General features: G+C 41.2%; 2 protein-coding genes across 9 annotated transcripts in view; one reads left to right on the top strand and one right to left on the bottom strand.

Moving 5' to 3' along the window:
- Positions 1-23,911, bottom strand: part of ACYP2 (acylphosphatase 2) — a 186,080-nt gene that overhangs the window by 41,229 nt on the left and 120,940 nt on the right. Inside the window, exon 4 of one of the 8 annotated variants that reach the window (XR_009599833.1) lies at positions 14,519-14,760. The exons of 6 other annotated variants lie outside the window; for them this stretch is intronic. Coding sequence is in view for 1 of the 2 variants with exons in the window: in XM_060412195.1 (XP_060268178.1) it covers positions 14,577-14,760 (184 nt within the window). In the remaining variant the exon portion in view is untranslated. Of the gene's footprint in view, positions 1-8,797; positions 14,761-23,911 lie in introns of those variants that run through there. One more of the 8 variants, XM_060412195.1, reaches the window with a different exon arrangement.
- TSPYL6 (TSPY like 6) lies at positions 10,074-11,465 on the top strand. Its single transcript, XM_042245280.2, is given in 2 exon segments — positions 10,074-10,270; positions 10,356-11,465. Coding segments are annotated over 2 exon segments (1,206 nt in total). The 3' UTR covers positions 11,365-11,465.

Consider the following 23,911-nt stretch of genomic DNA (forward strand, 5'->3'; position numbering starts at 1 on the left):
AGTCCTATCTCTTGAAGAATTTTCCAAGAGTTAATAACTCAGAACAACAGACATGGATTTGAATCTTGACTCAGTTATGTGACTTTGGGCAAATCACTTATTTGTAAACCTTGGAAACTTATTTTATCTATAAGATGGAAATCGTCCATCTGGTCAAGGCTATGGTTTTTCCTGTGGTCATGTATGGATGTGAGAGTTGGGACTGTGAAGAAGGCTGAGCGCCGAAGAATTGATGCGTTTGAACTGTGGTGTTGGAGAAGACTCTTGAGAGTCCCTTGGACTGCAAGGAGATCCACCCAGTCCATTCTAAAGGAGATCAGCCCTGGGATTTCTTTGGAGGGAATGATGCTAAAGCTGAAACTCCAGTACTTTGGCCACCTCATGCGAAGAGTTGACTCATTGGAAAAGACTGTGATGCTGGGAGGGATTGGGGGCAGGAGGAGAAGGGGACGACAGAGGATGAGATGGCTGGATGGCATCACGGACTCGATGGACGTGAGTCTGAGTGAACTCCAGGAGTTGGTGATGGCCAGGGAGGCCTGGCATGCTGCGATTCATGGGGTTGCAAAGAGTCGGACACGACTGAGTGACTGAACTGAACTGAACTGAAGGTATTTATGAGGTTTAAACTAAAGGAGATAATTCATGTAATGTACTTGGGTGTTATACCTACTTGGAACACTGTAAATTCCCATGTAAAGACATATAAATATGGCACCTGAAACACTAATCAAAATTTTAACTCTTTAGAAAAAACTACAACTCGCAACCTTAAAATGACTCTATTTCTTTCAATACATTTGATAGGTCAGATCTTGTTATCAGAGAGTCATGGCTTAATTGAAAAAAGGAATTTCCCTTATTTTTCTGTCTTGTATTTGCCTTTTTAAAGATGCCTTAAATCCCTACGGATTGGAGTCATGTATAAATTGATAGAGATACCAAGTTTCCTTAATCACAGCACCTAACTGAAATTTTCTATTTACTAAAATTGGAGAGAAGACAAAGAAAAATGCATTCATTCAATCTTGGCTTTATGAGTTTAGTAGTCTAACCACCTCATTTCACTACTGAAGGTTGTGGAATCATCAGAATCAAAATACCGAACTATTTGATACAGTTCATATTTAAACTTCTGAAATGAAAATGAATCTCAGTTGAAAAGTTCAAGTAGGGAAGAAGGGGCATTTCAAAGGAATTAAAATGTGGTGGCTCAGGTTCAAAGTAGCTGTGGTTGGCAGAAAATCAAAGCTTTCCAAGTTGTGTCTTAGTTGTCAGTGACTGGAGTGTAGGTTTTCTGTATATGTGTTTTTTAACACTCCTTGAAATTGATAAGTATAACATGAGCATTACTTGGACTTCGTTTGATTTTATTTGAATTTCAACAGCTACCAACAGATGTGCTTAGAATGAATAGGCCCTGATTCCCAAATAGCACAGTATTTCACATCTATTTTAGACTATGAAATGAGAGCCGACTCCAGGAAGACAGCTCTGAACCTTTTTTCCAGCTGCAGAAATAACTCCTCTTGTTGCCCCCTGACCTACACCAAGGGAAGCTGCTTGAAAAGATATTCTTTTGCCAGCGATCATTCTACCACTGCAAGCCACAAATGGAAAAATAAACTAATGTCTTCTCTTCAGAAAACTTATTCTCACGGCCCCCAGAACCAGGTAGATAAATAAGGAAAACCATAGATTTATTTTTAAATTCCCTTCTCATTTTTCAAAATGGTATTTTTATTACCTTAGAAAATGGGGCTTCTTTGCTGTACAATAGAAACTAACGCAACATTATAAAGCAACTATACCCCAATAAAACTTAATTAAAAAAAGAAAATGGGACCTATCAACTAACAGGACACTGTTAATCTTCTCCAAAATAAGTGAATTCATTCAAGGACACCCCTCATCCCAAATTCCTTGGGACTTTGCTCCATCAGTTAATTCCTACTTGCCTCAACCAATGCGCTGTTCCTCCCCTTGGTTCTCAGACCTTACTTCAAGATGTACAAGCTCTATTCACTGGCAAGTAGAAACTTGTAACCTGAATTCTCCTCTAGCTGTTCCCCTATCTTATTTCTTCCCTTTGCACCTGAGCTTCTGGAGATGACAAATCCCTATTGAGTTAAACGGAAACTCTGACTTTGCTTTCAGACATAGTAATGACTTTATTGGGTGCCTCTCTGTGCCAGACACTCTGATAGGACTTAACATATTTTTCTTGATTAAAAAATACATGAATAATTCATGCTCATTATAAGAAATTAAACAATTCAGAAACCGATACAGGCAGCACCAACATCTTCCCTACGTAAGCTCCACATTATAATTGTTACAACCACCACTAGAGAGAAGATTTATTGACCATATTTCATAGATGAGAAAACTGAGGCTGAGAAAAGTTCGGAGTATACCCTGTGGTGTTTAACAGAAAGAGCTTTGGAGTCTGGTTATCTGGGTTCATTTCTCAACTTTGTAATTTACTATATATCCACTGATGCTTTCGAACTGTGGTGCTGGAGAAGACTCTTTAGAGTCCCGTACACTGCAAGGAGATCAAACCAGTCAATCCTAAAGGAAATCAACCCTGAATACTTACTGGAAGGACAGACGCTGAAGCTGAAACTCCAATACTTTGGCCACCTGATGCGAAGAGCTGACTCATTGGAAAAGACCCTGATGCTGGGAAAGATTGAGGGCAGGAGGAGAAGGGGACGACACAGGGTGAGATGGTTGGACAGCTTCACCAACTCAATGGACATGAGTCTGAGCAAACTGTGGCGATAGTGAAGGATAGGGAACCCTGGTGTGCTGCAGTCCACGGGGTCGCAAAGAGCTGGACACAACTGAGTGACTGAACAACAACAACAATGTGTCTGTGAGCGAATTACTTGTTATTTCTGTGCCTCAGTTCGCCTATCTGTAAAATGGGGCTAATAATAGTATCTAGTTCATAGGATGCGATGAGGATATAATATGCTAAAGCATAAAAATATCGCTGTTCCTTAAGAGAAAAAATCAAAAAGAGAAATTATTTTTAAATAACAGCTAAGAAGAAAACACTAACAGCAATTAGAGCAAAACTCTGTTCACCATTCTGCAACTAGTATAGAGTGTGAGTTTTTAAACCTGCTGGAAATTTCTACCCCAAAATGACACTTGTATTGCAATGATGACACCATCAGTGGACTTTGCTTTTTAAAATCACACTATTTTTTTAAAGATCCAATAATATTATTTCAATTTTTCATGATTAACTAACTTTCATTCATTTGTTATAGTATCAATTTTATTATTTTTAATTTATTTCAGGCTAGAATGATTATGTATGTTTAACATTTAGATACTATAAACATTTTATATAGTGTTTTAACTCATATTTTAAATTTCTGAAATGGCTCTGTGTGTCCCTGGCTGATTTGGTTCCCCCTGCCATCTAGCTCTGCCCCCCACCCTACACAGACCGCAGCCTCTTTACAGTTTCATTAGGCACTGGAATGTATATTTGCTTTCTGTCAGTGCTGTAATGGTAGAAAACTACTAAATCATAATGATTAACTTTCCCAGGGTAAATCATTACCCACACCCTGTTAACTCAGATATTTTCTCCCTACTTCTCTATATGCTAGTTCTGAGAGGCAGCAGAGATGACCGCAGCTATAAAGCTACTTGGTTAATCACTCAAAACTTCTTTTTTACCATGTCCTTTGCAAACACAGTTTAATGGTCTTTCTCTGGGAAACAGAGGAAATTAACAAAGTGTACATCTCCTTCTCTTGTGTACCAACACTCTTTTGAGTCTTTAACATAATGCATTGAAGCCCCTGGCTTTCTAAACTGGGTGGCCTAACCTGAAGAACAATATTTCTGTATGTTAAGTCACTAAACAAACACACTTGTTTAAAGAATTTAGGTCAAGAAAGAGATTCCTTTCAAAACAACTAAGAACCAAACAACAATATTTGAGGAGTCAAAGAAAAATAAGACTATACAATTCACAGGCTCTCTTCATTCATCTTATATTAAGTTTAGTTTTTTGAAACATCTTGCTGTTTCTGTTTCCCAGAAAATTTAAACACTTCACAGTTCAATGATGTGCAGATTTGTAGCTAAACTGCACTCCCCTCAAAAAGCCACCTTCCTTCTTTACTCATGGTTTCTTCTTCTATCCTTTCTCTTTTCCACCCGCTTCTTTCTGTCTCTAGTTGAGATTTTGTACTAGCTCTCTTTGTTGTTGTTAAGTCACTCAGTCACGTCCGACTCTTTGCAACCCTATGGACTGCAGCCTGCCAGGCTCCTCTGTCCATGGGATTTCTCGGGCAAAAATACTGGAGTGGGTTGCCATTTCCTTCTACAGGGGAATCTTCCCAACTCAGGGATCGAACCTGTGTCTCCTGCATTAGCAGGCAGCTTCTTTATGAGCCACCAGGGAAGCCCACTAGCTCTCTTTACTCATCTTAAAAAAAAATTTTATAGTCAGAGTGTTTCAAGCCCAAAATAAAAATCATATTTTGTTCTTTTTAGCAGTTTCCAGTCCATACTGCAGGACACAAGAAAAATAAAAGACCCTCAAAGAAAATAACATTTCACACTGAACTCAAAGAATATTATCACTACTAATTTTCCAATTAAAAAAACATACATATTTCTTGTTTTTGATCAGCTAATATATGTGACTTTCTTCTGAACACCTTAAGGAAATATATATAATACAGGCTCTGTGACGTTAATATGAAATTCTAAAGGTACCTGCCTTCTAACTAATTTAGCCAAAGGTGGTGATGTTAGATAATTAACCTTAAAATACAGACCCAGCTTTAAATCTCCTGACATCAGTTTAGATCACCTAATGCCCTGCATGCTTGCTGCTCATGTCATTCCCCCTCATTTCTCAAGGATTCTAGCCACTGGCTTATTCTCACTTCTTTCAGTGATTTCAGTATGCACATTGGTGATCCTTCTCACCCAGGCTTCTTGGTTCACTGATGTCCTCCCCTACAATGACCTTGTCCTCAAGGTGCCTCATCAGAGGCCTAGCTGGATGGAGGAGTCAACTCCTAACCAATCTCCTGCAGTCCACTCTCAGACCACTGTCTCTCATTCTCATAGCTTCCTTTGGTACTTGACCCCAGGGACCCTTCGATTCCCTGGGTATTGCAATCCATTGATCAGGCCACCTTTTCACTGCCCCCACCCCTACGTCTTTCATTGCTCTCGATTAGATTCTCAGATCCATAATTATAATCATTCTCTTATCCTTCATGCTTCAGTGCTAAATCCAGCTCTGCTTCTTCATGCTGCACCTGTAAACTGCATGTGGTTGCAGAAAAATTCACAGCTACACTGATGTGCCTCATTTACATTCATGATCTTACTGCTGTTTGACAATCATAGCATATGTCATCATCCTGTCACTCTCCGATTCTCCAGACAACTATTTCCTACTTGTCTGTTCCCAGAATCCTCTGCCCCTTACCTCATCCCCTCTTTCACTTGAATCGAATCTTGCTTTCTCCTTTACTGAGTACACAGAAGCGATGTGAAGAGAATTTCATCGATTCCATCATCACTTCTACCCACCAAACAGCATCTACGCCCTCATACTTTGCCTTCCTGCTGGTCCCCACAGTGACCTTGTCATGTTCCAACTAAAGGCTGACTTTTCCTCCTCTACTTGGGCACTAGATTCCATCTACTCTCACCTATTCAAGGACGTCCCTCCAATGATTCTCCTGTCTCTCTCCTACATCATGAATTTTTGCCCGCTGCTGAATCATTCGCATCAGCAGGAACACAAACTTCTTTTTCTCCCATTTCAAAAACCTTTTTTGGAACCACTTTCTCCACCAGCCATCATCCCGTTTCTTTAGAGCAAAACGTCAAGGGTCATATATACTTGCTAGTTTCACTTTCTTCTGCCTGGATTTTCTCTTAAAGACATCACAGGGCATCCCTGGTGGCTCAGTGGTAAAGAATCCACCTGCCAGTACAGGAGATATGGGTTCAATCCCTGGTCAAGGAGGGATTCAGTCCCACGTGCCTCAGATCAACTAAGCCTGTGGGCCACAACTATCGAGCCTGTGCTCTAGAGCCCATGAGCCGCAACTGCCGAAGCCCGTGCACCTGGGAGCCTCTGCTCTACAATAAGAGAAGCCACTGCAGGGAGAAGTCTGCACACCACAACCAGAGAGCAGTCCTTGCCCAGCACGATGAGAGAAAAGCCCACACGGCAGCGAAGACCCAGCACAGCCAAAAAATAAATTAAAAGCCATTACAGCCACGCTGTCACCCCACCACTCCTCCAAAACAGTTTTGTCAAGTGATGACTCCATTTATTCCCCTTCCGGGCAAATCCCTCAAAAGAGTGTCAATATTCACTGTCTCCAATTTCTTTCCTCCCATTTCCCTTAAAATCTATTCTGACCTTCATCACTTTGTTGTAAAATCCACTGGTCAGTTCTCATCTTACTTGACCCATCAGCACCACATCACACAGTCGAACTTTCCTTTACACATTTGGCTTTCAGCATACTGCACATTTTCAGAGTCTCTCCTCCTTCACTGGTCTCCCCTTAGTCTCTTTTGCTGGTTCTTCCCCTTCTTCCCGACCTTGTAATTTTGGAGCCCCTAGGGCTTGGTCTATTGCTACTCACATCCTTAGTGATTTCATCCAGCTTTAAATATTGCTTTAAATATCGTGTGTGCTGATTACTTCCAAGTGTGTATCCCCACCCTAGACCTCTCTTGTGCTCCAGTCTCATAATGCCCACTTGTTATCTCAACTCTCATCCAAAGTCATCTCAAACTTAACATGTCCAAAAGCAACTTCTGATTTTCCTGCAAAGGTCTCTTCTATCAAAACATCCCTTATATCTGCATCTGGCAGCTTCATCCTATCAGTTGCTCATGTCAAAACTCATGTAATCATCCTTGACTTCTTTCCTTCTCTTATACCCTGCATCCAGTTCACCATGAAATCATGCCAGCTTTACCATCATACTATATGCGCTACCCAAGTCCACTGTGGAATATCACCTTCACCTTGATTACTTTGATAGCCTTCTAAAACATCCCCCTGTATCTATCATTGTCCCCACACAGTCTATTCTTCACTCAGGAGCCAGAGTGATCCATGCAAAATGCGTCCAATTTTGAGTCCTCTGCCCAAAATTCTATAGTGGTTTCCCACATCACTAAGAATAAAACCAAACTTTTTACAATATTATGTAATATCCTGCTTGATCTGGCCTCTTTCATTCACCCTGCTCCAGTCACACTGATCTCCTTCTGGTTATTCCCTGAACACCCTAAGCATGTTCCTGTCCTAAGGCTTCTGTTTAGCTCCTCTTTCTTCCTAGAATGCTCCTCTCCAGAACATCCACTGAGCTAAATCCTTCCTTTTTTGAATTTTTGCCAGAATCTTTTCAGTGAGGTTTCCTCTGATGTGCTCAATCACATCCAACTCTTTGTGATCCCATAGACTATAGACTCAGATATGCAGATGACACCACCCTTATGACAGAAAGTGAAGAAGAACTAAAGAGCATCTTGATGAAAGTGAAAGAGGAGAGTGAAAAAGCTGGCTTAAAACTCAACATTCAAGAAATGAAGATCATGGCATCTGGTCCCATCTCTTCATGGCAAATAGATGGGGAAACAATGGGAACAGTGAGAGACTTTATTTTTTGTGGGAGGGGGGGCATCCAAAATCAGTGCAGATGGTCACTGCAGCCATGAAATTAAAAGGTGCTTGCTTCTTGAAAGAAAAACTTTGACCAATCTAGACAGCATACTAAAAAGCAGAGACATTACTTTGCCAACAAAGGTCCGTCTAGTCAAGGCTATGGTTTTTCCAGTGGTCATGTATGGATGTGAGAGTTGGACTATAAAGAAAGCTGAGTACCAAAGAATTGATACTTTTGAATTGTGGTGCTGGAAAAGACTCTTGAGAGTCCCTTGGACTGCAAAGATATCCAACCAGTCCATCCTAAAGGAAATCAGTCCTGAATATTCATTGGAAGGTCTGATGCTGAAGCTGAAACTCCAATCCTTTGGCCACCTGATGCGAAGAACTGACTCTCTGCAAAAGACCCTGATGCTGGGAAAGGTTGAAGGCAGGAGGAGAAGGGGACAACAGAGGATGAGATAGTTGGATGGCAACACCAACTCTGTGGATATGAGTTTGAGCAAGCTCTGGGAGTTGGTGATGGACAGGGAAGCCTGGTGTGCTGCAGTCCATGGGGTCACAGAGAGTCAGACATGACTGAGTGACTGAACTGAACAGAGACTGTAGCCTGCCAGGCTCCTCTGTCCATGGGATTTCCCAGGCAAGAATACTGGAGTAGGTTGCCATTCTCTTCTCGAGGGGATCTTCCTGACTCAGGGATTAAGCCCACATCTCCTGTGCTGGTAGGCTGATTTTTTACCTGTGCCACCTGGGAAGCCCTTTTCTCTGACTACTCTTTCAAAACCACAGTCTGCTCCCAATTCCCTACCCCCACAACTCTCAATCCCCTTACTCAACACTATGTATTGTTTTATCCGTAGCACTTATCACTTTCTAATACGTTTTGTTTACTTTTTTATTATTGTTTTTTCCTCTGCTAGAAACTCCAAGAGTGAAGAAATCTTTGTTCTGTTTAATAATATATATACTAAGAGCCTAAAATAGTAGTAGGCATGCCACAGGCACACAGTAATGTGTTCCTTGAAGGTTAAGGAAGTATTTGTCTCAAACCATTTAGCCTCATGTTAATCTTGTAGGAAGTTTTTTTAAAAAAAAAAAAACAAAAAAAACCCCTTGATTCTGTTTATTTCTATTTAGTTTTTTCATTGCATTTCAGTGTTGAGTTATATTTCCATAAATTCATATATTTCATCCAAGTTTGAAAATGTACTAGTGTAAGTTTGTCCAACATGTTTTCTTATATTTCCTTAAATCAGTACTGTGACTATATTTTCCATTCCAAATATTTTTTACTGATTCTCTCTCCTTTTATTATTAATCTTTGGTTGATACTTTTTATTTATTGTCTTTCATTAATTTCTCCTTTTATATTCATCATTACCTTTTCTCTCCTTTCTCTGGCCTAACTCTGCTGGTCTTGTACACACTACTCAACTTAGTCTATGATGAGTGATACAGTGCCCACCAGTATTTTCAGCTTCCTTCTCCTTGCAGTCTCAGCGGAGGTTTTTACTTCTCTGACCCCTTCAAGTTAGGCAAGACCATCTGACCGGCTCTGACCAATGACATATGTCACTTTTAATGGAAACATTTAAAACCCTATGCATGGGGAAAGGATGTTCCCTTCAATAAATACTGCTTGGTCATTCAGACAGTCACATGGGGGAGAAATGAATCTTGACTCTTATCACACCATTGGCAAAAAGCAACTCCAAATGGACTGCAGATATAAATGAGAACAATAATAGAAAGGCAAGATTTCTTAACAGGGCACAAAAAGCACTGATCTAAAGGGAATATATGATTAAAAACTTTTGTTCATTAAAAGACATCACTGCTGTTGCTGCTGCTAAGTCACTTCAGTCGTGTCCAACTCTGTGTGACCTCACAGACGGCAGCCCACCAGGCCTCCCCCATCCCTGGGATTCTCCAGGCAAGAACACTGGAGTGGGTTGCCATTTCTTTCTCCAAGACAGTGAAAAAGCAACTCAGAGGGGAGAAGATATTTCCAATACACAGATCTGAAAAATGATTTGTATCTAGCATGTAAATGGATTCCTACAACACAAAAAATACAGAATATGCAACAGAAAACATGGAGAGAAGACTCTTAGACTTAACACAAAGCGGATATCCAAAAGGTAAAATCAAAGCCACGTGAAAGAGTCTCAGTTCCTCAGACACTAGGTACATGCACATTAAAACCGCTGTGTGACAATGTCACACATGCACCAGAATACTGAGAATAAAAGGGTGGCAGAACCCCCAGAGCTGGGCTAGATGAGATGAGAGTGAGTGTCTACAGACTGAGGGGTGAGCATCAGGAAGCTGACGGGTGGGTCTCCTGAGACTGCAGGATGGGTGGCGCAACCCCCTGGTTTGCATGCGTGAGTCTTTTGTGAGGAAAACAGATGCCAACAAACAGCTGGTCAGGCTGGCCTACATGAGCGTCCCTGTTAGAGCCAAGGGATCCCTCCTCCCCAAGCCCATACCTTCACTACTCCTGACCACGACCTGGGAGAACCGGACCGCAGCAGTGCCAGAAGCTTCTAGAGGAAACCCAGGTGCTGGTGGAGACGAGTGAGGGCAGCTCGGAGACTGTTGCGCTCCCACCGCTCCAGCTTCCGGAGGAGGGGGGCGCACCCTAGGCCCCCGCGGACCCCAGCCCTACTCCCCAGCTCCCAGTTGCTGGCGCTCACGGTCGTGGAGTGGCCCAAGTGGGACTAGAGGAGGTCGGGCCACCCAGGGAGGGCAGGGAAGCAACCTCCGCCTCTGGGGCAACCAACAGCAGCCTGGAAAATGGCTGGGAGAAGGCCCTAGAAACCTGTGACACCGGGAGGTCAGGGTCTGAGCTGACGGCTGGAGGGAAGGCTGCGGAAGCTAAGACCGAAAGGGGCCCCATCTTCTCAGGAGCAGCGAACCACGAGGAGAGGGTGGAAGTGGAGAAGCCGGTGGGTGGGGAAAGGGGAGTGGTGGAAGAACGCAGAGGGGTAAAGCAGGCAAAGGACGAGGCAGGGCCCCCAACCCGGAGTGAGGGTCTCCACCTTTAGGCCCTGGAGCCCAGCCAGCTGGAGGTGGACGCTGGGAACGCTCAGGCTGGCCCGGCCCTCCTCCAGGTGGAGCGCAGGTACAGGCGCGTGCGTCAACACTACCTCCAGTGGAGGAAGCACGTCATTCGGCACATCCCCGGCTTCTGGGTCACTGCCTTTCGGAACCACCCGCAGCTGTCTGCCCTGATTAGAGGCAGAGATGCAGAGATATTCAGCTACTTAGCCAGTTTGGAGGTGAAGGAGCTCAGACATCCTAGGATGGGCTATAAATTCAAGTTCCTCTTTCGAAGAAACCCATACTTCAGAAACAAGTGGCTTGTGAAGGAATACGAGGTCACACCCTCCAGCCAAGTGGTCTCTCTTTCCACTCCGCTCATATGGCACCCGGGTCATGAAGCCCAGGTCTTCCTTTATAGGAACCAAGACCTCATGTGTGGCTTTTTTGCCTGGTTTTCAGACAACAGCCTTCCAGAGTCTGACAGGATTGCTGAGATTATCAAAGAGGACCTCTGGCCAAAGGCACTGCAATACTACCTATTGGATGAAGCGCCCTATACAGCTAGACTTCTCCAGATAAGGGAACCAGTAGAGACCCCCAGGCCCCCTGGGTTCCAATCTGGCTAACCTTTGCTCTTGGGAATACTCCTCACAGGTCCCCTGCCACCTCCTGCCCGACCTGGGCCTTGGCTTCAGCAAGGGTATGCCTTTTACTGGTTTTGTGCTGACCTTTCTACACCTTCCCTCCACCGGACGTTCAGTTCTCTTAGCTTTCAAGACTGAGACCTTTGTGGCCATGCTGCTCCACTTCCCCACGGTCTTCTTGATGTCCTGGGTTAATACTACATGCGGCACCGTAGTGGCTCACCTTCTAAGCCAAACAAATGTAGACTTCTCTGCCTTTGTCGGCACGGCTTGGACACTGTCCCCAAGGCTTCTGGTCTAGTTACTATCTACCACCTGGATTTTCAGCTATGTTTAAGAGCCTATTTTACTCATTCTGCTCTGCACATGGCCTGTGGACAACTGCTGGGCATTAGATAAAGTCAAGAGAGGACAGCAATGGGCTGCTTGGTCTCTGATTTATGCAACCCTATCCTGCTTCTCTGATTACCTATTGCTGCCTGCAACTGGATACACCCACCACCTTAGGCTGCCGCCTGCTGGATGAACATTTTCTAGACCTTGTCAGGTCCACTTTCTAAGTTGTTGGTAAACAAGAATCTTCAGAATTGGTGGTAGACCCAGGTTTCCTGCCAGCATGTAAAAGACCTTTCTATTTCTCCTCTGGGCTTTGCTGCTGGCTCAGATGGTAAAGAACCCACCTGCAATGCAGGAGACCTGGGTTTGATCCCTGGATTTGGAAGAGCCCCTGGAGAAGGGAACGGCTACCCACTCCAGTATTTCTCCTCATTCCTCACCGTCACTCAGGAACCCTACTTTTACTGTCAGGCAAGTGGTTGAGGGGACAAGTTAGACTCATTTACATGGCAAGGATAATGATGGTGTCCTTGACAAGTATCAGGTTGTCTCAGCCGCAACCAGTAAAGCCATGCAAAGGTTAGCTACTTTCATTTGTCTCCCTTCTTCCTCCTGAACATGATGAAGAGCCAGCGGTGCCAGGGCAGACAAACAGCTCCTCTTCTCTTTCTCCCTCTCTTTCTTATATCTCTCCTATCTCTTTTTTAAAAGTGGTAGCTCAGAAACAACTGCAGAAGTAGGCTTTGCTGTTTTTGTGTGTGTGTGCTTAGTCACTTCAGTCTTGTCCGACTCTCTGCAACCCCATGGACCATGGCCTGCCAGGTTCCTCTGTCCATGGGATTCTCCAGGCAAGAATACTGGAGTGCGTTGCCATTTCCCTCTCCAAATCTGACCTGAGACAAGCCAAAATGACTGCCACAAGGAGGCGGTTTAACTTGGGTCTTTACTATTTCAGTGGTCCTGTAAGGAGACTACCAGAGCCCTTACTCCTCTCTGCCTTCTTCCCAGCCCTCACCCATCCATAGCAATACCTAGACAGTTGGAAGAAAGGTAGATGTATATGGAATGAATGGATGGGAGAACTGAAGAGACTGGGGCGAGTGCCACCCTAAGAAAGAAAACTGAACAGATGCCCAGAGGCAGAAATGACCCAGGGAAAATGGGGCCCAGAATGAAAACTGGGTTGGCTGAGAGCCTGCAAGGAAGGGATATCTTCTCTTGTCAGTGGTGATGGAAGGAGAAATATTTTTCTCAGGATTGGGATGGGAGAACTGAAGGTAGTTGAAATGCTAACTATGTTGCTGAAAGATGGGTTCTTTAAAGAAATTCAAACAATGCAATTATGTGGAAGATTAATACTGTGCCCTTAATTTCACTAGTATTTAGTAAAACCCTATTACTTTCTCTGTTTCTGTTTACTGGGAAGATGCGGCTGTATACGTTTTCTTTTGCTTTCAGTTGAGAACATTTGAAAGAATGCTAATCTCTTTCTTGTACAATGTGGAAATTTTAGTGAATATTCATGACGATTTTCAACGTGTTTCTGTTAAAATTGTATCTTTAGAAGTAAAATTAAATAACTTGGTCTTGCCAGACTCTGAAGACTTTGGAAATTATTGTCTTTATGGAAAAATAACACACAAAAAATTTGTGGCTCTGACTGTCTTCACAATTTATCTTGGTAACAACTTAATAATTGATGTATCTCTCTCTCTGAATGGCAGAAATACTTGGGGGGTTTCTCTGTAAAATTGGAAGTGTACCATTGGCATATTTTTCTTTCCTTATTTGCATGTTGGTAAAATAAAAGCATGTCAGTATAAAAAAAATAAACTAAAAAGATGGAAAATAGCAAGGGTGGAAAAATACACAAAAAAAATCAGAATGCATGTACACTGCTATTGGAAGAGTAGCTTGGTACAAATACTTTAGAAAATTGATTGGCAGTGTCTATGCACATCCTCTGATCCAGCTCTGGGAACATACCCAACAGAAATAGACACATATATATTCACAGAGACATGCATGAAAGTGTTTATAACAGCACAGTTCTAATAGCGGGAACTGCCCCCAGAATCCATCAACAGCAGAAAAAGTAAGTTTTAAAATAGACACATGATGTAATGCTATGAGAAAATTTTAAAATTTTGCTTATATGAAATATTACAAATGGATCTCACAAACATGAGCTTGGATGAAAGAAGCTAGATATAAGAGTGCATGCATGCCAAGTTGCTTCAGTCATGGCCAAATCTGTGTGACCCTATGGACTGCAGCCCACCAAGCTCCTCTGTCCATGGGATTCTCCAGACAAGAATTTTGGAGTGGGTTGCCATGCCCTCCTCCAGGGGATCTTCCCAACCCAAGGATCGAACCCAGGTCTCGAACCCAGGTCTGCATTGGCAGGTAGATTCTTTACCACTAGCACCATCTGGAAAGCCCCAGATACAAGAGTACATGCTGTATAATTCCACTTATATATGAATTTTAAAAACAGATAAAACAAATCTATGGTGGTAGAAGCTGAAATAGTGATTCTACAAAGAACAGTGAAGAGTCTAAGATTTTATTCTGCTTACAAACTATTATTTTAGTCTGTCTAGTTAATGGATGCTGAGTCATAGACAAAGAACCTTACAACTCAAAAGTCTATGTCAATAGACTTCTTGACCCCTACTTCCTAATTGTGCAATGTGAAGACAACCAGGTGACGCCTGCACACGTACTAGGTGGCATTACAGGAGAGGAACCTGAGTTTAGGTCATCACAGTGTTTCATAATGGGAAGTGAACATACCTACCCTTTGCACTGAAGGGAGACATCTTTAATTCATTAAACAATATGAAAGTGTTAGTCATTCAGTCATATCCAACTCTTTGTGGTCCCACTGGACTGTAGCCCACCAGGCTCCTCTGTCCATGGAATTCTACAGCCATTCCTTTCTCCAGGGGATCTTCCTGACCTAGGGATCGAACCAGGGTTTCCAACATTGCAGGGAGATTCTTTCCCATCTGAGCCACCAGGGAAGTCCCATCAAACAGTCTAATAAAAGACAATAATAAGAGATACAATTTTTCTATATTTTCAAGACTTAAGCAAAACTGCCCTTTCCTGTAAAGAAAAACATTCTCTGTTGTCTTTCAAGGCTATCTAAATAAGCTTGAAAAGATACTCTGAACAAAGGCAGGCAGTATCTCTGCTCACAAGATAGGCAGAAATATCACAGACCCATGATCACTGTCTCCCCAGCAGCTGCAGAGGGTGGAAGGGCTGGTATCCCAATGACTGGAAGGGAGTGTGATGGTAGATTCTGAAGGGCTGGAGATGTCTGTCTTGATCTGGATGCTACATACATGGGTGTATTCAATTTTCAGTGCTTCTTTGAGTTGTGCACTTGTGAAATGTATTTTTCTATATGCATATTTAATAAAATATGCCTACTTAAGAAAAACAAAAATTGAAGAGAAACCCAAAGTAAGCAAAGAAAAAAAACCCCACCATTTTTCTGGAACTTTAATGCGAGAAGATGATTGGCCAATTTAAAAGTATGTTTCAGATTTTTGGGGGGTAGGCTATAAGTCCATGTATTAGATATCTAATAGGATAATTTTCTATACCACAAATGGTTAAAATCCATTTCCTGGGGGGAAATTTTTTATCTTGGTATATGACATCAACCTTTAGTATCTATATTGCTCCCGCTCATTTTATCAACTGACTCTTATCAGAGTTGAGTTGTAAACAGTTGATTAATCATTACTTGTGATGGTTCATTTTCAAAGCTTGGTTCTTCTAGCTAAATAAATGATAAAATTAACATATTACTTAACTCTGTTGTTCAGCAAAGATGATGCTATTTCTGAGACTTCGCCCCTTCATATACTTGCTTCTTAAAATGGTCTGTATCAGTATCAGTTTCATATCCCTTCTTCTAAGCCCTCCCTTTATTTGAGATATAAATATTTCACTGAGTTAAAAACAGAATTTCAAACTATACCTTTGGCACATGCCATAGAAGACGGCAGTATTAATAGCAACAAAATCTTCTGCAAAACTAAAGAAAGCATTTAGTTTGGCTTATTTGAACAAAATCTTTCCATTTCTGTATATTATAAGATATATGGGGACAATAAGGATACTTCAGAGCTTTAAATGGCAGATTTTTTAACATAAAGGATATAAAAACATGTAATAATATATAAGATCAACTTACTGCCTTTGAAACATAAGGTAGATTTAATTAGACTTTTTATAATTCTTACTATCAATTCATATCACACATTTTAATTTTAAATGGCATCCACATGGATGGCTTGCCCCGAATTTTCCAATGGCAAAATTTTCTCTTTGCTATTGGTAGCTGGAAGCAAAAGAGACATATGATTCAATTTCAGAATCCTAAAATTCAAGTTTAGTCTGTCTCACCAAAATAGATGAGGATGGAAAAGGTGGTGGGTCGGATTTTTCAGTTTAGCATTAAACTAGGGTCTAGAGTGTTAAACTGAGTTATAAGTTGGGACACTTGGGTACCTGGGTTCTAAAGGGCTCTGCCATAAACTAGTGCTCTGCTAAGTGCTAGTGCTAAGTCGCTTCAGTCATGTCCTCTGTCCATGGTGATTCTCCAGGCAAGAATACTGGAATGGGTTGCTATGCCCTCCTCCAGGCGAGCTTCCTGACCCAGGGATTGAACCCAGGTCCCCTGCATTGGTAGGCGGGTTCTCACTAAGCCACCCGGGAAGCCCCCAAACTAGGTAAACCAATTAATTCTGAAGACACTGTTTTCCTCATCTTTTCAACAAGTTTGAAATATCTTTTCTTCTAAATCTGAAGATTTACTTACCCTTAAGTATAAGCCTTCCCCAAGGTTCTGTAGCCTCCCCAGCTTACTTTATCTCTGCTCTTCCTAGGTGACCTTAGCCACTTCCAGAGCTTCTGCCATCACCTTTGAGAAAAGGACTCAAATTGGAATCTCCAACCCTCAATCCAAGACCAGGGTCTGACCTGTCCATTTGCAGTGTTTCCAGAATTGCTCTCCCTTTTTCTATCTGTTTTTACTTCAACATCTCTTGTCTATATTACTAGAAATCTCCAGGCTTCCCTACTTGAATCTGATCTTTCTCTTCCCATCATTCATACTACTAACAAAGTGATCTAATCCCTTTTGCACAAATATCTTTGTACCACTGTGGAGGAGACATGGGTTCGATCCCGAATCTGCAAGACCCCACATACCACTGAGCAACTAAGCCCATGCACCACAATGGTTGCGCCTGTGCTCTGAAGCCTGGGAATCACAACCCAAGTGCCCTAGAACGTGTGCCCCACCACAAGGGAAGTAAGTAAGGCTGCAATTAGAGTAGAGAGTTGCCCGTGCTCATGGCAACTAGAGAAAGGCCCACACAGCAACGCAGACCCAGCACAGTCAAAAATAAAGAAAGTTATAAAACAAAAACACCACTGCCTACAGAAGAAAGTCTTAACACCTTACTATTGCATTCAAGGGCAGTTCCAGTCAAGCCCCTGCCCAACACTCTTGCCAGAGTTCGCTCCCATTGGAGTCTGTGCTGTTCATCAAGCAGCCCATGCGCAGCCCTGCCTCTGTGCCTTTGCTCATGATGTTCCCTCATCGTGGATTCTCTTCCTCACATTCTTATGTTCGGAAATTCAACCATTCCTTCTGAATTCAATTCAAATGCCATCTCCCCTAAATAGCCTCTGAAACCTCCTACTTCCCACAGAATTTATTTCATACAAGTTTATATTTGTTAGTTCTTTATATGTGTTAGTAGTTTATATGCCCTTTTTCTCAATTTTAAATTATTTAAGGGGCAAGATCATGTTTAGGTTTTTTTTTTTTCCTGTGATGAGTAACACATGGTCCCTGTCCTCAAGTAGCCTACAGTATTGCATAGAAGACAATGTACAGCATAAAAAATACTAAAATAAGGGCAAGCATAGGGTTCCACAGGACTGTGTAAGAGCACTATTTCCCACACCTAAAGATTAGGGGTACTAAGGAAGGCATATACTATACAAAGGTGGCTTTTAAATGCCTTCCTAGATACCATATGGTAAGCTTCTTCACAGTATGCAATCTATTTTTTCATCTATATATCCTTAAGGATACATATGTTTAGGACAAATTTGGCACTCCAAAATTACTTAATGACTGTGTAAGCAAAAGATGCCTGAGTCCTTTACAGCTCTAATGTGTAGCTGCTGCTACTGCTGCTGCTAAGTCGCTCAGTCGTGTCCGACTCTTGGCAACCCCATGGACTGCAGCCTACCAGGCTCCTCCGTCCATGGGATTTGCCAGGCAAGAGTACTGGAGTGGGGTGCCATTGCCTTCTCCACTAATGTGTAGAGTATGCATCATATTAGTCTTTTGTACTAGTTTATTCCACTGAATGGACAATGACAAAAAAATTAATTGGCTAATGAAAACTTAATTTTAAAAAGGTGATAACATAATTTTAGGCTTGACATTTTAGGTTAAGTGTTAATTTCCATGCCTGTCCATATAATTCCTAAGAAACAAGAGCTAGGGCAGACTTTAGTCAAATCCTCACAAGTGTCTTAGTTCTAAGTCTCAGAAAGGAGGTTATGCCGATAACTGAGCTGTTCTGCAATTATTATTAATCAATTGAGTCAAAATTGTTATATTTGTTCCACGACCTGTAATTTTATGTAATTTAAAGAAAAACAGCAGGCTTTATTATAGCCCTTCAGTCCAGTTCAGTTCAGTCACTCAGTGTGTCCAACTATCTGTGACCCCATGGACTGCAGCATGCCAGGCTTCCCTGTCCATCACCAACTCCCAGAGCTTGCTCAAACTCACGTCCATCAAGTCAGTGATGCCATCCAACCGTCTCATCCTTTGTCATTCCCTTCTCCTCCCACCTTCAATCTTTCCCAGCACCAGGGTCTTTTCCAATGAGTCAGTTCTTTGCATCAGGTGGCCAAAGTACTTGAGTTTCAGCTCCAGCATCAGTCCTTACAATGAATATTCAGGACTGATTTCCTTTAGGATGGACTGGTTAGATCTTCTTGCAGTCCAAGGGACTCTCAAGAGTCTTCTCCAACACCATAGTTCGAAGCGTCAATTATTTGGTGCTCAGCTTTCTTTATATTCCAACTCTCACATCCATACATGACTACTGGAAAAACATCATAGCTTTGATTACCTGGACTTTTGTCGGCAAAGTAACGTCTCTGCTTTTTAATATGCTGTCTAGGTTGGTCATAGCTTTTCTTCCAAGGAGCAAATGTCTTTTAATTTCATGGCTGCAGTGACCATCTGCAGTGATTTTGGAGCCCCAAAATATAAAGTCTCCCACTGTTTCCATTGTTTCCCCATCTATTTGCCATGAAGTGATGGAACTGGATGCCATGATCTTAGCTTTCTGAATGTTGAGCTTTAAGCCAACTTTTTCACTCTCCTCTTTCACTTTCATCAAGAGACTCTTTAGTTCTTCTTCACTTTCTGCCATAAGGGTAGTGTCATCTGCATATCTGAGGTTACTGATATTTCTCCCAGCAGTCTTGATTCCAGCTTGTGCTTCATCCAACCCAGCATTTCGCATGATGTACTCTGCATATAAGTTAAATAAGCAGGGTGACAATTTACAGCCTTGATGTACTCCTTTCCTGATTTGAAACCAGTCTGTTGTTCCATGTCCATTATGTTTTTCCATAATGTCCATGTCCATTATAGCCCTCAACAACAGGCTATCCTAATAATAGTTCTCATTTATTAAGGGCTACATCATAGTTTCCCTTTCCTAAGCACTTCATGTACATTATTCTCTTAATCCTTATAAAACTCTACAAGGTATTCCTGATTCCATTTTGCAGATTAGGAAAATGGGACTCATTTAAAGCCAGGATTCAAACCCAAGTCTGACTCCAGAATCCAGTAACTATATACAAGTAGAAATGCTCCTAATATCTTTTTTACAGTAGAAAATAACTTGCCAAATGGATACGATTTTTCCCATTTGTATACAAATTTTCTTAGCATATAAAATGTTTACTAATTTTGATGTTTATTAATGAAAGTTATGACACATCAAAATCAGAAGTACAAGACTTACGATTGCTTTCTCCTTTAAGGACTGTAAACATGTTATGACCTAAGTTCCTCGGCAATATGAATACTACCTACAAATGCATATAAGACACAGTGGCATTTTTTGACATATCCGTTGGTTCACATCTCTTTGCTAAAGCCACTGTCACAGCTGAAGCATATTTTCAGGTGTTCAAGTGGCTCCAACAAGCTTTTAGCCTTAATTCCAGGAGTAACCAGAAGTATTTGGAAGACAACACACTTTGTCCAAGAAGACCAAATAGCAGAGGTCTTCTGAGTAGGGAAGGGATTATGTCACTGTCTAAAAATCCTTAATAAACTTGGCTCCTTGGCAATGGGGAAGAATGCAGAGCCAACAGCACATATGAGATCCCAACAATACGATGGAAATAAAGGGCTAAACGGGAAAATCTCAAGCAAAATGTACAATGGAGGAGAAAAATATTTATAAAAATTTTTCAGTGTTAATTTTGTGTATCCAAAAGAACACTGGTGTGAGACCTAAGATAAAATGATTTTTAGTTCCAGCTTGCTTTCTAGTCTAATTTTGTGACTTCTGGAGGAAGTGATTAAAATTTATTACTGTGATTCAGTTTATTACTCATGATAGGAGTGAGGTAGACTAAAAAGTCTTTAGTTTCCTTTTAGAACTTTGATCTTATCATGCTAGGGAGACTGCAAATTCACACCCCTCAATGGCACTCCATTCCAGCACTCTTGCCTGGAAAATCCCGTGGACGGAGGAACCTGGTGGGCTGCAGTCCATGGGGTTGCTAAAAGTTGGATATGACTGAGCGACTTCACTTTCACTTTTCACTTTCATGCATTGGAGAAGGAAATGGCAACCCACTCCAGTGTTCTTGCCTGGAGAACCTCAGGGACGGGGGAGCCTCATGGGCTGCCGTCTCTGGGGTCGCACAGAGTCGGACATGACTGAAGTGACTTAGCTGCAGCAGGAGCAGCAGGGCTTTATTATTTAGAGATAGGTTTAAACGTAATAAAGAAATTAGATGGACACTTTCTTATCTTGATAAAATATACCCTGGTCTTAAAGTGATCATCATGCCTACTGGGGCAACAGTAGAGGCGTTCCCACTAAAGTCAGGAACAAAGGAGGATGTTCGCTTGTCACCACGATTATTTAACAGACAATATGGTTAACAAGAGAGAGAAACTAAAAGTATAGAAATTCGGAAAAGGAAATAAAATCTATCACAATTTGTGATCATTATGGAAAATCTGATGTAGTCAGCTGGAAAGGTACTATAAACAAGGAAATTTAGTTAAGGGAGCATGATACTGAATTACTGTATATAGATATCAATACATTTCAGATGAAAAAACATAGTGAGTTTAAAAGTGAAATGGGGAAAGACTCCATTTACAACAGCAACAGTGAAAGATGAAATATCTAAGGAAAAAAATGTAAGAAATATGTAAGATTTACAAATACAATTTTAAAGCATTCCTGGAGGAGACAAAGAGAACAGCATACCAAGTTTTTAGATAGGATGTCTTAACCTGATAAAGTTGTCCTTCCTAAGATAATTTAGAAATTTACTGTAATTACAATATGAAGGCCAAAAATTGAGAAAGGGGTGAGGGAGAGACAAGCAAATTTCAAAATACATTTTTAAAAAATGGCAAGGAAAGCCCCCAAAATAAATAGAAATGAGGGGTTACACATTTTAATGTAAAGCTACATACAAGAGTAAATAAATGAATCAATAGGATGGAACAAGAAGTCTAGAAATAGACCCCAGTCCATACAGAATATGGTATATGATAAATATGGCATCTGAAATCAGTGCAGAAAAGAAAAACAACTCAAAAAATTGTCTTCAGACAGCTGGAGAGCCATTTGTAATAAAATTAAGCTGGATTCATGTCTCATGCTACACAACCAGGTAAATTCCAAAGGAGCAAAGATTTAAATTTTAAAAATATGAAATCCAAAAAATACTATAAGAACAAAGGAGACCTTCTTTATTAACTCGGAGTGGGGAGATCTTTCTATTATGTAAACTCTGGAGGCATAAAGGGAAAATATTGATAAATATACCTACTTGAAAAAAGTTTTTAATCTACACGGTAAGGATAAAATCCATAAGAAAGTCAAAAGAAAAATCACAAACTGGAAATGCATAAATTCATAACAAGCAGATTTTTAGAATGGTGAGAAAGGATGTATATGAAAGGGCTGCAACTTACTGATTTAGAGGTTTGCCAAAGAAGGAAGTTAACTTCAGATTATGCAGTTGGCCATCCATATCCATCGGTTCTACATCGAAAGATTCAACCAACTGCAGATTGAAATATATTTAATTCCAGGAAGTTCCAAAAGCAAAACTTGAATTTGCCATGTGCCAGCAACAATTTACATAGCATTTGCATTGTATTAGGTATCGCAGGTAATGTAGAGATGATCTAAAATATTCAGGAGATTGTGCATAGATTATATGCAAACACTACACCATTTTATATAAGTGCCTTGAGCATCCTCAGATTTTGGTATCCACAGGGAGCCAATCCCACTTGAATACTGAGAGCTGAATGTATACTTTACCTACAGCACCAAGTATATGTCAGATACAATCCTATTTTCCATATTAATGGAAGAAACCAATAATCACACCACCACTGGGGTAAAATGAGTAGCAAGCTTGCAATTGTCTCAAGGACATCAGTGATGGGCCAGGTCACCTCAGGATTACTAATTCTGTAAACATATTCTATTTATCAAAACCTGGTGGTTCCATCCTGTTTGATATTATGCTGTAGTTGCTGCAGACTGCAATGACTGCTCTGTGAAAGTCATTTCTGCAGTAGTTATGTGTGGGTTTGCACAGATTAACTCAAATATTATGAATACGGCCAACCAGCCATTATGTTCACCAAGCATGCAATGTAGTCATGGTGTCTGCACTTTCGTTGCGCCTGTTAAAAATACACAGGTAGCTTCTCTCATACACTATTAGCTCATCTAAAATAGCTTCATACTTCTAACAGCAATACATTCAATGAATAAATCGGTACTATATGATTTATCTCTTGAACAGAAATTTTATTTGATCATTCAGAAGAATATAACTACTTTCACTCCTCCTGACGTAAGTCTCTATCTCATAGAGGAAAAAATGTAAAACCGCAGCACTTTTTGCAGTATCTTCCCCCATGTGACTTCATATAGAAACAACACAATAATATCAGAGGTTTCAATTAAAGACATTTGAGGGAAATCCCAGGGTTATTGCACCTGGAATCTTTTCAGTTAATTTTTTTCAAGCTAGGCCTACCTCTTGAGCACCTGAGAACACATTTCAAATACATTTTACTAATAGAAGGTTTCTTAGGTTCAATATCACATTTAAAGCAGCTGGAAATTTTAGAACAGTCCAAGTACACACTTGGCTATTTCCATGGAAATTTGGATGAGGGTCAGCTGGCATATGCCATAAATAGTTTCCCATGATAATGCCAAAATTACAGATTAATTCAATTTATAATAACTGAATTGACTTAATTAAAAATCTTTCATTTGCAGGCATTTGCTCAGAGGAGGTAGGGTGCTCCATTTCGGGACTCCTTGCTCCAAGGATGAAAAGAATATAATCCATGGACCATGTCTATGGCCACTTGATCTCCAGGTAGCCAAAGGCAAAGAAAAGAACAAAAATAAAGTGAAGATTTTACCAAGAAAAATAAAAAGTTGTGAAACCTCTTTACTTCAATAAGATTCAAACTCATCCCTTCAGCCTGAATGTTTTCTTTCCAGAATTATTAAAATAAATTGCTAGATCTGGATTCCATGGCAAAGGTAAAAGAGATCTCATTTCGCAGCTTAAGCCACTGAAGTCAGAAAAACACAGTCAAGGTCAGGCTGTTAGGTAATAAATCCCTAGGTCTAGCCCTCAGGCTTTCGGACTCCTATATCATTATGTCCCTCACTCCATTTGTGGGAGGGTTGCTCATTTCACAGAGATGCTCATCTTAATTGCAACCATGGTGAGACTTCCCGGGTGGTCCACTGGTTAAAACTCCAAGCTGCCACGGCAGGGGGCGCAGGTTTAATCCCTGGTCAGGGAACTAAGATCTCGCATGCCA

This window comes from Ovis aries, chromosome 3, assembly GCF_016772045.2.
Source record: "Ovis aries strain OAR_USU_Benz2616 breed Rambouillet chromosome 3, ARS-UI_Ramb_v3.0, whole genome shotgun sequence".
NCBI classification, from domain to species: Eukaryota; Metazoa; Chordata; class Mammalia; order Artiodactyla; family Bovidae; genus Ovis; species Ovis aries.